Source organism: Scylla paramamosain, chromosome 6 (genome assembly GCF_035594125.1).
Source record: "Scylla paramamosain isolate STU-SP2022 chromosome 6, ASM3559412v1, whole genome shotgun sequence".
Classification (NCBI taxonomy): Eukaryota; Metazoa; Arthropoda; class Malacostraca; order Decapoda; family Portunidae; genus Scylla; species Scylla paramamosain.
Genome location: NC_087156.1, coordinates 6,985,001 through 7,000,000, shown reverse-complemented (window position 1 = coordinate 7,000,000; position 15,000 = coordinate 6,985,001). Strand labels below are relative to the sequence as shown.

Genomic DNA, 15,000 nt, shown 5'->3' with positions numbered 1-15,000 from the left:
GCGATTATGTTTTGATCACTCATTAATAACCTTGAACGTTGTGTATTTACAGCCTAAGCGTGCTTCAACATGAATCGTAAAATGTTATGGCAGTTATAAATGGTTGAGCTGACGGTCAGTTATGTGCATCATGAATTATAGAACATTTAATACCGGTGGGGCTTATTAATATTAATGTCGTCCCATTGCTAATTATTTTTTTTTCCATATTGTTTCTTTCTCTGAAATGAATTACTATTTTTATTTGCTTATAATCTCTCCCTTTTTCCATGTTTAGTCTTTGAACGCATTAATCTGCTCCGTCTCCTGCCCTCTCCTTCATTTATCAGTTCCCTCCATTTTTCATCGCGTCCCCATCTCATCAATTACATTCCTTTTTTATCCATCCGACACAAAATCTTTCGCCTCTGTACGTGTCTTGGTCCGTGTTTCCCTCCCTCAAGCACTTCATCCATGAGTTCTTTCCACAACACGCGTCCCCTGCCCTCCAGTGACGCTTCACCACCTCTATTTCCCCTTCATAAACCCACGCACGCAATCCTCCACTCATGTAAAGAACTTGGGGATGTAGAATACTCACGTTCTGCACAGTAATTCGCGAGCTTGTCACTGTCGACCACTACTTTTTTCTCTCTTATTTTTCCCCACGTTCCTTTTTCTCATAATTTTCACACACACACACACACACAAACACACACACACACACACACACCCTGAGACCTGAGTTGACCCGCGCTGACCTTTGTCCTTTCTACTCCTACTCAACAGACCTCCCCAGATAGCAACGTGACCACCTCCATCCTCAAGTACCGCGCCGAGATGACCGACAGCGGAAAGCACCTTACGTGTCGCGCCATCAACCAGCACATCTCGCAGTCAGCACGCGAGGACAGCCTGCGCCTCAACGTGTACTGTGAGTGTTGGGTCTCTTCTTTGTTTCTGTTGTGTGTGTGTGTGTGTGTGTGTGTGTGTGTGTGTGTGTGTGTGTGTGTGTGGTCATATAAATTATTTCCTAGTTTTTTTTACAGTTTGTTTCGGTTGGGTTCTTGTGCTGTGACTAGCTAATGTGTAATAATGGGTATCGTTATAAATAGATACCTGGAATCGTAATTTATGGCTCTTTATTCTGTTTGTAATCAATCAACCTGTTTATCTATCTATCTCTGTGTGTGTGTGTGTGTGTGTGTGTGTGTGTGTGTGTGTGTGTGTGTGTGTGTGTGTGTGTGTGTTTGTGTGTGTGTTTGTGTGGGTGTGTGTGTGTGTGTATGTGTGTGACTTCCAATAATTATTTCTGGTGACCGTTATTCCTTCACTTTCTGCAGTCTTTCTCAGATTGGTTGTTGTTTATTTGGGTCTCGCTGTGTTGGCAAATCTTCTATAGTCGTTGTCTTTAACTGCTGTGATCTTAACCTTGTGAGTGACACGCGAGTCTACGTCTTATCTTTTTTTTTTTCATATACTTTTGTACTACTATCATTGCATTTTATTTTATTTATTTTGTTTTATTTATTATTTTTTTTTTTTTTCATTCAGTTTCCATCGTTACGCCGGGATTGCGTAGAAACAATGTGCTGCAAGTCTCCCCCATGTGTCCCTTTCTTATTGTTGTGCTTCCATTCATTTCGTCTTGAAGTAAGTTGTTCCCTTGCCTCTCCTTTCTTCCCTCCCTCTCCCCCCACTCCCTATCCTCTTTTTTTCCTACTCATTCATCTTCTCCCTACCCACCTCCCCTCCCTTATTCCCTAACCACTTTGTGTGTGTGTGTGTGTGTGTGTGTGTGTGTGTGTGTGTGTGTTCACCTTTTCCCGTGGCCGTTCCTATGCAATGTTTATTATCTTCTTGTTTATGGTTCGGTGTTTGCCTCGCTTTCCGTTTTCTTCTTGCATTGGAGAAAGGAAGGAAAGTCTGTTGTTGGTGCTGGTTTGGTCTTACGGTTCGTTTACTTTAATGTCACTTTCAACCTTTGTTGTAAAACCGACTCCTGTGTTTATTATTATTTTCTTGAGGCTAAATGTAACCAATATTTTATAATTATTTTTTTTTTTCATGGATGATACTACTCTTTTACCGTAGGATTTTTTTTGTTATATTTATCAGATAAATTATGATAAATATGTCTTTAGTGAGCAGTGACCTGGCGCTATAGCTAGCTAGTGTAGACATGGCGATTTTTGCTGTTGAGTCGTCTGGTTGTGTTAGTAATGCTTTTCTCGAGACCTTCGTTGCGAAAGTCTCAGAGGTGTAGTCTGAGTTTCATCGAAAGATTTCTGAGGTGCAGGCTGAGTTCTGTAAAAGGATCTCAGCACTTGAGGCAGCGTCAAGCCCCGCCGTCATCTTACCTAGTAAGGCGACGGAGGAACGGTGGTCAGTTGTGTGCAGGGGCGCCAAGAGGTTGAAGGTTCTCAAGGTGCCTCGCCTCGAGAGGCGCCACGCGGAGACGAGGAATCCCTTCACTGTGTTGGAGGGAGTGACAGAGGAGGAGGCGGACGTGGCGGGAGGAGACAAGGAGAGGAAGGAGGGGGCAGACGTAGTTACCTTCCCCCAAGGTAGAGTGCTTGTGCTTGGTGATAGTCAGGTTAGGAATTTAGTGCATTTTGTGCCAGAGATAGGAAGCTTGCGTGGAGGATGGGAGGATAGGAAAGGTAGCAGATAGGCTAGACATGTGCTTGGAAAATTATAGGACCAACCCCACTGTTTTTATCTCATCGCTGGAGATAATGACTTTGGTAAGGTCAGGAGTGATGAGCTGTTCTGGAAGTTTAGACAGGCTTTGGATAAGATTAGGAACAAGGATGGAATTTCTGTGGTATGTAGTGTCTTGCCGAGGAAGGGAGTTGGTGCGGAGTGAGTGTCCAGGGCTATTACAGTGAATCGCAGGCTCACGAATCATTGTAAGAGTAATGGATGGACATTCATTGGCAACTGGGACCACTTCTATGGCAAGGACACCTTGTATGCCAGGGATGGAGTGCATTTATCACGCCAGGGTGTTCAAATTTTGGCCGGAACACTAGAGCGGGAGGTAACTGCACCCCAGCGCTTTTTTCGTTAGTCAAGAGAGAGGAAGGACTTGTGAGAACGAGATGAAGGACAAATCAGCTAAATCTGGAAAGGTAACGAGCTCACGAAGATGAGAAATAGCTTAAATGTTTATTACACGAATTATAGAACTATTTTGAGTAAAATAGATTTGCTAAGAGGAATCGCGTGTGTAGAAAACTTTGATATCATTGCTTTAACAGAAACTTTGTTTGATATGTCAGGAAAAGTATTTAATCCACAGGTAAAGATAGATGGCTATACACTATTCTATACAGGCAGGGAAAACAGGCGAGGAGGAGGCGTCGCGTTGTATGACAGGGACACATTACAATGTTGTATTAACAATAAAATTAAAGTAGATAGCAAAACAGAGTCGATATGGGTTAATATTAAGAAAGGATCACTTTCAGTAATACTAAGATTAGTGTACAGGTCACCGAATGCTACGAAGGAAAGTAACACCTCACTATGGCAGGAATAAATAGAAGTGGAAGGTACAATCAGCCAGATGTGGTAGTTCACCATCATTTATGGCTTTTCTCTCCCTTCACTGACCTTCCTGGTGAACTAGCCTACAACTTTGCTATCCTCCATGACCTAGAGCAATTGGTGCAACACCCTACTCGTATTCCTGACCGTCTTGGAGATACCCCCAACGTTTTTTTACCTTTTCCTAACCACTAATCCTTCTGCTTCTGCTGTTATCATATCTTCTCCGTTGGGCTCCTCCGATCACAATATCACATCTGTATCTTCTCCTATGGCTCCAATCCCTCCTCAGGATCCCCTAAGCGAAGGTGCCTCTGTCATTTTGCCTCTGCTCATTTAGGGGACCTGAGGAGGTATTATGATGAATTTCCTTGGAATGACTACTCCTTCCGTGTCAGAGAACCGTCTCTATGTGCCGAGAACACAACAGAGGTGATAGTGTCTAGCATGAAGGCGTACATTCCTCACGCTTTCTCTCGACCTAAACCTTCCAAACCTTGATTTAACACAGCCTGTTCTCGTGCTATACATGACAGAGAGGTGGCCCACAAAGGGTACTTGAGCCTTCCATCGCCAGAAGCTCACGTGCTTTATATTTCTGCTCGGAATCATGCCAAGTTTGCTCTCCAACTAGCCAAAAACTCCTACATTAATAGAAAGTGCCAAAATCTTTCAAGATCTAACTCCTCTCGTAACTTCTGGCACCTAGCCAAAAATATCTCCAATAACTTTGTTTCTTCTTTCCCTCCTTTATTTCAACCTGATGGCACCACTGCCATCTCATCTATTTCTAAAGCTGAACTCTTCGCCTAAACCTTTGCTAAAAACTCTACCTTGGATGATTCAGAGCTTGTTCCTCCCTCTCCTCCACCCTCTGATTATTTCATGCTACCCATTAAAATCCTTTGCAGTGATGTTTTTTATGCCCTCGCTACCCTAAACTCTCAGAAGGCTTATGGACCTGATGAGGTCCCTCCTATTGTTCTCTGAAACTGTGTCTCCGTGCCTAATCAAGCTCTTTCAACTCTGTCTCTCAACATCTACATTTCCGTTTTGCTGTAAGTTTACCAACATTCAGCTTGTTCCTCAAAAGGGTGACCGTCCTATTGCTTTAATTTCCTGCCTCTCTAAAGTTTTTGAATATATTCTCAACAGGAAGATTCTTAAACATCTATCACTACACAATCTTCTATCTGATCACCAGTATGTTTTTTGTTGAGGCCGCTCTACTGGTGATCTTACAGAACATCTCTTATTGAAAAATAAGATCACAGAAGATTAACCCTAAGTGGATGACTGGTAGGTTAAAACACTACATAGGACTGAAGAGAGATGTAAATAAGATATTAAAGGCAGGGAAAGAGGTTAACGAAGAAAGCTAAAAACAGTTTTGAATTAAAGGTAGCCAGCCAGGCGGAGACCGATCCCAAGGGATTTTATCAGGTACAGAGGACGAAGAATGCAGAAAGAATAGATTATTAAAGGCAGCTGATGGTGAGCTGGTTAGTTCTGGGGAAGAGTAAGATTCTGAACGAGTATTTCTAAACTGTCTTCACCTAGGAAAACATGTAGGAAATGCCGGATAGTGAGCAGATTTTTGGAGCAAAAGGTAATGAAAAGCTGACAGATATTTCCAAAATTAAGGAAATAGTGGAACAGTAGATAGATAAGCTTAAAAAAAAAATCAAGTCACCAGGACCAGACGAAATATATCCCCAGAGAAAGCAAAGACGTTATAGTGAACCGTTAGTTAGTTAGTTGGTAAGTTAGTTAGTTAGTTAGTTAGTTAGTTAGTTTGTTAGTTAGTAAGTTAGTTAATCTTTAGGAAATCACTAGACTCAGGTGAAATACCGGTAATGCGGAGGTAGGCGAATGTGGTATCCTTCTTTAAGAAAGGAGATAAAACTTTAACGTGTAATTATAGACCAGTCAGTTTAACTTCAATTGAAGGCAAAATAATGGAATCAGTAATCACGAGAAACATTAAGGACCATTTAGACAAACATAACTTGATAAATTAGTCACAGCATGGCTTCACGAAGGGGAAGTCTTGCCTTACGAACTTGAGTTTTTACAGTAAAGTTTACGAGTCGGCAGATAATGGTGATAGTTATGACATCCTATATCTAGACTTTAGTAAAGCGTTTGACAAGGTCATCAGAGGCTCCTGAGAAAGGTTAGACCCCCACGATAAGATCGTGGCTAGGGGACAGACGACAGAGAATTGTAATAAATGTCTCTAAATCCGAGTGGGGTCAAGTAATTAGTGGGGTGCGACAGGGATCAGTTTTAGGGCCATTGTCCTTTTTAATATATATTAATAACTTGGATAGTGGAATTAGTAGTGATGTTAGTAAATTTGCGGATGACACGAAGGTAGGTAGATTAATTAGGTCAGATTCGGATGTTATCGCCTTGCAAGCAGATTTTGATAGGATGAACGAATGGAAAGACAGATGGCAAATGCAGTTTAATATTAACAAATGCAAAATACTTAGCGTTGGAAGAGGAAACCCACACAGTAGGTACACAATAAACACCGAAGCTCTTGTAGGTTCTGGGTACGAAAAGATTTAAGGAGTTATAGTTAGCTCTGATCTCAGTCTAAGAAAAAATGTATAGAGGCCAGAAATAGGGGAAATAGTGTATTAGGACTAATTTTTAGAAGTGTTAGAAGTAAAATTTCCGAGGTAATATTAAAATTATATTTGGCTCTAGTCAGACCTCATCTAGACTACGCTGTGCAGTTCTAGTCCCCATATTACAGGAAGGATATAGGTCTATTAGAATCAGTACAAAGGACAATGACTAAAATGATACGGAGGATAAGGGGTATTCCTTACGAAATAAGACTGAAGCTGTTAAATTTACATTCTTTAGAGAGACGGAGGTGAAGAGGGGATCTGATAGAAGTCTTTAAGTTGTATAGGGGTTATAGCTAGGCGGACGTAAGGAAAATTCTCTAGGTCATTAGCCAAGATAGAACAAAAAAAAAATAAGGTTCAGGCTTAAAAAATACGTTTATGAAAAATATAGGAAGGAATTGGTTCTCAAAATAGAGTGGTAGATGAATGGAACAAACTCAGTAATCAGATTGCTAGTGCTGAGTCATCAACGAGCTTTAAGAGAAGATTAGACAGATACATGGATAGGGATGGTAGGTACGCGTAGAAGTACGTAGGTATATTTTATACAGGGACTGCCACGTGTAAGCCTGATGGCTTCTTGCAGCTTTCCTTTTTTTTATATTCTTATGTTCTTATATGTAAATGTATTTAATATAATTTTTCATGCTTTGCATATTTTCTCATGTTCTTATGTTCTTATATGTAATTTGTTTAATATTTATTTTTCTTGCTTTGTATTTGTATTTGTATTTATTGAAGTTCTTGTAGTAATTTAGTTTTATTTATTAAGATAGTTACTGTTGTTGTTGTTGTTGTTGTTGTTGTTGTTGTTGTTGTTGTTCATTTTTTTCTGCTTGCCTGACCCAGGAGTGTAAACATCAAGCGTAATCACTTCACTCTGTATGGCTGATGGTTGTCATTACGTGTGTGTGTGTGTGTGTGTGTGTGTGTGTGTGTGTGTGTGTGTGTGTGTGTGTGTTTGTGTGTGTGTGTGTGTGTGTGTGTGTGTGTGTGTGTGTGTGTGTGTGTGTGTGTGTGTGTGTGTGTGTGTGTGTGTGTGTGTGTGTGTGTTTTATGTGTTCATATGCGTGAAAAGGACTGCGAGTGTAATATAAATGTGGCTGAGAGTGTGTATGTGTGTGTGTGTGTGTGTGTGTGTGTGTGTGTGTGTGTGTGTGTGTGTGTGTGTGTGTGTGTGTCTACTAATTTTGTACATGTACTTTTTTATTTGATTATTTCATTTCGTGTGGTATATTTATGTTGTGTATTTGTACAGGTAGTAAATTACATTATATATATTGTGTGTACCGCTGGGGAGCATTTTTATGGGTTTGTTTTTACCAAGGACGCCGATAGCAAAGCAAAGCATGTATTCCAGCAGTGCTCGAAGACTGAGAGCGAACGACAAGATAGTTATGTGAATTTAGTTTGTGCACCAGCCAGTCGTGAGTTACCTGCTGCTGTCAATCCGCTTTGCTGGAAGTGAGAAGCAAGGAACAAGCTGCAGAAGAGAGACGGTGTTTAAGAATGTTTACAGAAATGTCAAGGGGATTTTTACTTCCTACAAACTGTTCTTGTGTACAAAGCAGAGGTTTAATTAATGAAACTTATTAATAATAACTAGTAAGAATAGGTGATGAACTTATTAAGTGATAAGAAAACCTGTTGAAAGAAGAATGGGGAGGAGGCAGAGTGAAATTGAGATTTGAAATTAAAGCGGAAATGCAAAGAATGAATGAAAGGAGCAGCAGATCCATTAGAAGAAGAAAAAAAAAAGGAATGACTGGAGAAGGCTTGCAATAACCACATACACTGGGAAAATGAAGAAAGGGTAATGAACTGATCATGAAGTCTCAGTAAATTTGTTGAGATTACAAGTTCCTGTAGTAGATTGTTGGGTTCACTTACCGATCTTGCTGCATTTAGTTGTAGCTTATGGTCAGTTGTAAGAAAATCAGTTAGGGACTTGTTGTCTTCTGCATAAATGAATTAGCTGGTGTTTTCGGCATTGACATGTCTATCAAGCCCCAACTTTTTTTTTTTTTTTTTTTTATTCATCGCGGTGATATGGAGAAACTTTCATTATTCTGTATTAATAGTGTTGTTAGGTTTTGCGTTCCTCAGCGTGATAGAATGTTAGGTTTTCATGGTGTCCGAGTGGCTCTCAGTTTTTCAAGAGGCTTATGGTGCTCAGGATAAGGTTGTGAAGCCTGCCAGTGTTTTGAGTACACTTAATGGTGCTGGTGATGGATTTTTTTTTTTTTTCTTTTGGCTCCACGAAAGTATGTGCAAGGTTGTGGGACGTCGGATGCTTTTTCGAATAGTGTATGGAAAAGCATTGCAACGGTTCACAACGGCCACGAATCTCCTTTTACTGTTAAAGTATAATCTTTCTTTCTTCCATAATAGCTATTCGATTCGTCTCTCGCCTCTCACTGAAAGGAATTAAGCACTTCGAGTAGGAAAGTGCCGCTAAAATTTGTATCGCTGCACTCCCGATGCGGCCATGGCTCTCCCCGCCGGCTGTACCGCGATAAAAATAGTGAAGTGGCTACTGGAATGTGCCCGAGACAAGTTAAAATATTAAAACAGGGAATTTAGTAGTGTGTGTGTGTGTGTGTGTGTGTGTGTGTGTGTGTGTGTGTGTGTGTGTGTGTGTGTGTGTGTGTGTGTGTGTGTGTGTGTGTTGAGGGTACGTAGCTGTGGCTATACTTATGTCTCCGTACTAGGAGAGAGAGAGAGAGAGAGAGAGAGAGAGAGAGAGAGAGAGAGAGAGAGAGAGAGAGAGAGAGAGAGAGAGAGAGAGAGAGAGAGAGAGAGAGAGAGAGAGAGAGAGAGAGAGAGAGAAATGCACTTAGTCCAGTGTGTCAGAAAATACCAAACAGACATGCAAACACAGGAGCAGGGAGGCAGAAAGAGACAAGCTGGCACACACGAGGCTAAAGAGAAGAAAAGGCGGTACGATACAGAGTTTGCGCCTCACGGGAAGCGAAATAGGGGAAGCTGTTGAATGCTGCTAGACGAGAGGGAGGAGGAAGAATGATCCTCTCAAGAACAAATGAGAGGCAAGATCTTATGAAAGAGGATGGAAGGCAATAATTACTCCTTCACTCCCCTTGTAGATGATGCCGAGGGAGGGAAGACTGAAGGAGGTGGCAAAGGACAGAAGGGAGGGTAGAACTGGCAGAGGAGGGGAGGAAAGAGAAGTAGAAAATGAAGTGCTGTACTGACGTTGAGTAATTTGGAAGGAAGAGTGAGGGAAATTTCGGTGGATAAGTAATAAGGAGTTTGAGATAAGGTTTGGATGATAAGGAGGCGAAGAAGAGGGAGGAGAAGAATAGGTTGTTAGTGAAGGAAAGGGTGATGGGGGAATGAATGGCAGGACGAGAATAGGTGATTTGAAGTGACTGGATGGTGCGGGAGAGATTGGAGGAGGAGGAAGAGGAGGAGGAGGAGGAGGAGGAGGAGGAGGAGGAGGAGTAAAAAGTATGGTTTGTGGTGATGATGGTGGCGAGGTGATGCTGATGTGATGAGGGAAGCTGTTGAGAAGTGTGTACCTCTTTACTCTCTCTCTCTCTCTCTCTCTCTCTCTCTCTCTCTCTCTCTCTCTCTCTCTCTCTCTCTCTCTCTCTCTCTCTCTCTCTCTCTCTCTCAGGATTTCCAATTTCCAATACTTAAACGTATTTTCACCTTCCTCTTAACCTAAGATTACGCCTTCCGATATTTCTTTTCCTCTTTCTTTCTTCCTGGTCAACATATCTCCCTCTTCATCTTTTCAATTCCCTTTTTCTTTAGTTCTCACTTTTTTAAGTTCAACTGCCTTATTTTCTCTTTTATATCATCTCCCCTTCCTCTCCTTCCTTCCTTCCGCCCTTCCCTCTTTCGTGTCTTTTTACATCATGGCCCCCTTTATCCCTTTATTTCCTTCCTCCACCCTTTCATTTCTTTTTTTCACTTTCCCTTACTTCCTCTACTCACTCACTCAGTCACTCGTTCATTCATCCATTCATTTTTTTTCCTCTCTTCCTTTCTGCGTTCCCGCTCATTCATTCTAGCACTTTTCCTTTCTTTTTTTTTTTTTTTTTTTCGTCAGATATGAGTCCAGGTAATTCTCATCTCTCCTCTCCCTCCACGCTCATTCTTACTAACATTTCCCCCCCCCTCCTCCTTGGCCTTTCCTCCACCTCCTCCACCTGTTCCTTCTCTCATCACGGCCCTTCATTGGTGCGTCCGTTCCCACTCTCTCTCTCTCTCTCTCTCTCTCTCTCTCTCTCTCTCTCTCTCTCTCTCTCTCTCTTCCTCTCTCTCTCTCTCTCTCTCTCTCTCTCTCTCTGCACTCTTTTTCTCTGCTCGCAACTGTCCATCCTGGCTTTCTTTTGCCCTTCCCTCCACAACTCAGCACGCTGCCCTACCTCCTCTCACCCTACCTGTCACCTGCCTTGCCGTCCGGAGGAAAGAAATGGAGGAGTTTTGTTTCTCCAAGTCACACAACCTTCCTCTGACAATGCCTCGCCACTCTCCCACTCTCCCACTCTCCTACACTCACACACACACACACATACACACATACACACACACACACACACACACACACACACACACACACTCAAACAAACACACACATACACATACTTTTCTCCCTCTGTCGCTCTTTCTTCTTTTGTCAAGGTTCATTATTACATTTGTTTTATTTTGCCTTATTAAGATTTTTTTTTTTTTGGTCTAGTTTTTATCACTCGTCATCATTTCTAATTTAATTTATATATTCTTATTCCTTTTTTTTTTTCTTTTGATGGTCTTTTTTTTTTTTAGGCTGTTGCGTGTGTGGGGAAGAGCTGGATTTTTTTTTTTTTTTTTTCGTTGCGGAGGGGTTTAATATTCTCTCTCCTCTCTCTCTCCTCTCTCTCTCCTCTCTCTCTCTCTCTCCTCTCTCTCTCTCTCTCTCTCTCTCTCTCTCTCTCTCTCTCTTCTCCTCTCTCTCTCTCTCCTCTTTCTCTCTCTCTCTCTCTCTCTCTCCATCTTTCTATTTGTGTTATGCACGTGTGCATAGATATATATATATATATATATATATATATATATATTATTATATATATATATATATATATATATATATATATATATATAGTATATATATATATATATATATATATATATATATATATATATATATATATATATATGTTTATTTTTTTTTATTTTGTTTATGTTTTTTTTTTTTTCCTTTCTTTTTTTTATAGGAAGGTACACTGGCCCAAAGGCAACAAAAATCTAATAAAAAAAAAAAGCCCACTGAAATGCCAGTCCCATAAAAGGATCAAAGCAGTGGTCAAAAATTGATGAATAAGTGCCTTGAAAACCTCCTTCTTGAAAGAATTCAAGTCATAGGAAGGTGGAAATACAGAAGGAGACAGGGAGTTACAGAGTTTACCAGAGAAAGGGATGAATAATTGAGAATTGTGGTTAAACTCTTGCGTTAGAGAGGTGGACAGAATAGGGGTGAGAGAAAGAAGAAAGTCTTGTGCAGCGAGGCCGCGGGAGGAGGGGAGGCATGCAGTTAGCAAGATCAGAAGAGCAGTTAGCATGAAAATAGCGGTTGAAAGACAGCTAGAGATACAACATTGCGGTGGTGAAAGAGAGGCTGAAGACAGTCAGTTAGAGGAGAGGAGTTGATGAGACGAAAAAGCTTTTCATTCCATCCTGTCTAGAAGAGCAGTAGGAGTGGAATCCTCCCAGACATATGAAAGCATACTCCATACATGGACGGATAAGGCCCTTGTACAGAGTTAGCAGCTGGAGGGGTGAGAAGAACTGGCGGAGACAGCTCAGAACACCTAACTCCATAGAAGCTCTATTAGCTAGAGATGAGATATGAAGTTTACACTTCAGATTATAAGTAAAGGACAGAGTGAGGATGTTCAGTGTAGAAGAGGGGGACAGTTGAGGTGTCATTGAAGAAGAGGGGATAGTTGTCTGGAAGGTGGTGTCGAGTTGATAGATGGAGGGAATTGAGTTTTTTGAGGCATTGAACAATACCAAGTTTTGCTCTGCCCCCCAATCAGAAATTTTAGGAAGATCAGAAGTCAAGCGTTGTGTGGCTTCCCTGCGTGAAATGTTTACCCTCCCTGAAGTGTTGGACGTCTATGAAAAGGACGTGGAAAAGTGCAGGATGGTATCATCAGCGTAGGATCGGATAGGACAAGAAGTTTGGTTTAGAAGTTCATTAATGAGTATTAAGAAGAGAGTAAGTGACAGGACAGGAACCCTGAGGAACACCACTGTTAATAGATTTAGGAGAAGAACAGTGACCGTCTACCACAGCAGCAATAGAACGGTCAGAAAGGAAACTTCAGATGAAATTACAGAGAGAAGGATAGAAAACCGTAGGGAGGGTAGTTTGGAAATCAAAGCTTTGCGCCAGACTCTAATCAAAAGCTTTTGATATGTCCAAGGCAACAACAAAAGTTTCACCAAAATCTTCCCCTAAAAGAGCACGACCAAGGACTCAGTAAGGAACGCCAGAAGATCACCAGTAGAGCGGCCGGCCCCCTTGAACGGAACCCATACTGGCGATCAGATAGAAGGTTGTGAAGTGATAGATGTTTAAAAATATTCCTGTTGGGGATAGATTCAAAAACTTTAGATAGGCAGGAAATTAAAGCAATATGACACGGTAGTTTGAGGGATTGGAACGGTCACCCTTTTTAGGAACAGGTTGAATGTAGGCAAACTTCCAGCAAGAAGGAAAGGTAGATGTTGACAGGACAGAGCTGAAAGAGTTTGACTAGGCAAGGTGCAAGGCACAGTTTCGGAGAACAATATGAGGGACCCCATCAGGTTCATAAGCCTTCCGAGGGTTTAGGGCCAGCGGTGGGCATGGGAAAACATCATTGCGAAGAATTTTAATAGGTGGGCATGAAGTAGTCAGAAAGGGTGGAGGAGAGGGAGGAACAAGCCCCAGAATCGTCCAAGGTAGAGTTTTTTACCAAAGGTTTGAAGCGAAGAGTTCAGCTTTAGAAATAGATGTGATAGCAAGTGGTGCCATCTGGTTGAAACAGAGGAGAGAAAGAAGAAGCAAAGTTATTGGAGATATTTTTGGCTAGATGCCAGAAGTCACGAGGGGAGTTAGATCTTGAAAGATTTTGACACTTTCTGTTAATGAAGGAGTTTTTGGCTAGTTGGAGAACAGACTTGGCATGGTTCCCGGGCTGAAATATAAAAGTGTATGAGATTCTGGTGATGGAAGGCTTAAGTACCTTTTTGTGGGGCCACCTCTCTATCTTGTATAGCACGAGAACAAGCTGTGTTAAACCAGGGTTTAGAAGGTTTAGGGCGAAAAAATGAGTGAGGAATATACGCCTCCGTGCCAGACACTATCACCTCTGTTATGCGCTCAGCACACAAAGATGGGTCCCTGACACGGAAGCAGTAGTCATTCCAAGGAAAATCAGCAAAATACCTCCTCAGGTCCCCCCAACTAGCAGAGGCGAAACGCCAGAGGCACCTTCACTTAGGGGGATCCTGAGGAGGGATTGGAGCGATAGGACAAGATACAGATATGAGATTGTGATCGGAGGAGTCCAACGGAGAAGAAAGGGTGACAGCATAAGCAGAAGGATTAGAGGTCCAGGAAAAGGTCAAGAATGTTGGGTGTATCTCCAAGACGGTCAGGAATACGAGTAGGATGTTGCACCAATTGCTCTAGGTCGTAGAGGATAGCAAAGTTGTAGGCTAGTTCACCAGAATGGTCAGTGAAGGGAGAGGAAAGCCAAAGCTGGTGGTGAATATTAAGGTCTCCAAGAATGGAGATCTCTGCAAAAGGGAAGAGGGTCAGAATGTGCTCCACTTTGGAAGGTTAAGTAGTCAAAGAATTTCTTATAGTCAGAGGAGTTAGGTGAGTGGTATACACCAGAGATAAATTTAGTTTGAGAGCGACTTTGCAGTCGTAGCCAGATTGTGGAAAACTCGGAAGATTCAAGAGCGTGGGCACGAGAGCAAGTTAAGTCACTGCGCACATAAACGCAGCATCCAGCTTTGGATCGAAAATGAGGATAGAGAAAGTAGGAGGGAACAGAAAAGGGGCTACTGTCAGTTGCCTCAGACACCTGAGTTTCATTGAGGAAAAGAAGATGAGGTTTAGAAGAGGAGAGGTGGTGTTCTACAGCTTGAAAATTAGATCTTAGACCGCGAATGTTACAGAAGTTAATGAAGAAAAAGTTGAGGGGGGTGTCAAGACACTTAGGGTCGTCGACAGAAAGGCAGTCCGACATGGGGACATTTATGGTCCCCTCCCCAGATGGGGACTCCGAGGCTGGTGTAGGAGTCGCCATGATGATTTTAAAATTTTTGAGTGAAGGGGTGTGTGGTCATTAGGTGCTTGTAGTTTTGTGTGGAGAAAGAGAGTTGTCTTTAGAGGGCAGGCTGTGACTGCCCCCTTGTGTTATGACACACAAATGGAAACGTTCAGTGAGGTCATAGCTGGGTTTAATAAGTTCATAGCATCCCCTGAACAGTGCTTTAGACCTCACTGGGAGTAATTATCGTTTCGGCAGGTGTGTATATATGTATATATATATATATATATATATATATATATATATATATATATATATATATATATATATATATATATATATATATATATATATATATATATATATATATATATATATATATATATATATATATATATATATATATATATATAATATATATATATATATATATATATATATATAATATTCATAATTCTATTACAGCAATTCACTAAAAACTTAAGTGAATGGAAGGCTTTGTCGAAACGCTATGATTCTATCTAAACCGTTTTTTTTACATCTTTGAA

General features: G+C 41.3%; 1 protein-coding gene across 5 annotated transcripts in view; it reads left to right on the top strand.

The window, feature by feature from the left end:
* Positions 1-15,000, top strand: part of LOC135101270 (kin of IRRE-like protein 2) — a 350,738-nt gene that overhangs the window by 223,985 nt on the left and 111,753 nt on the right. For all 5 annotated transcript variants that reach the window (XM_064004974.1, XM_064004970.1, XM_064004972.1 and 2 more), the window contains exon 6: positions 769-913. In XM_064004974.1, the coding sequence (XP_063861044.1) occupies positions 769-913 (145 nt within the window). The remainder of the gene's footprint in view (positions 1-768; positions 914-15,000) is intronic.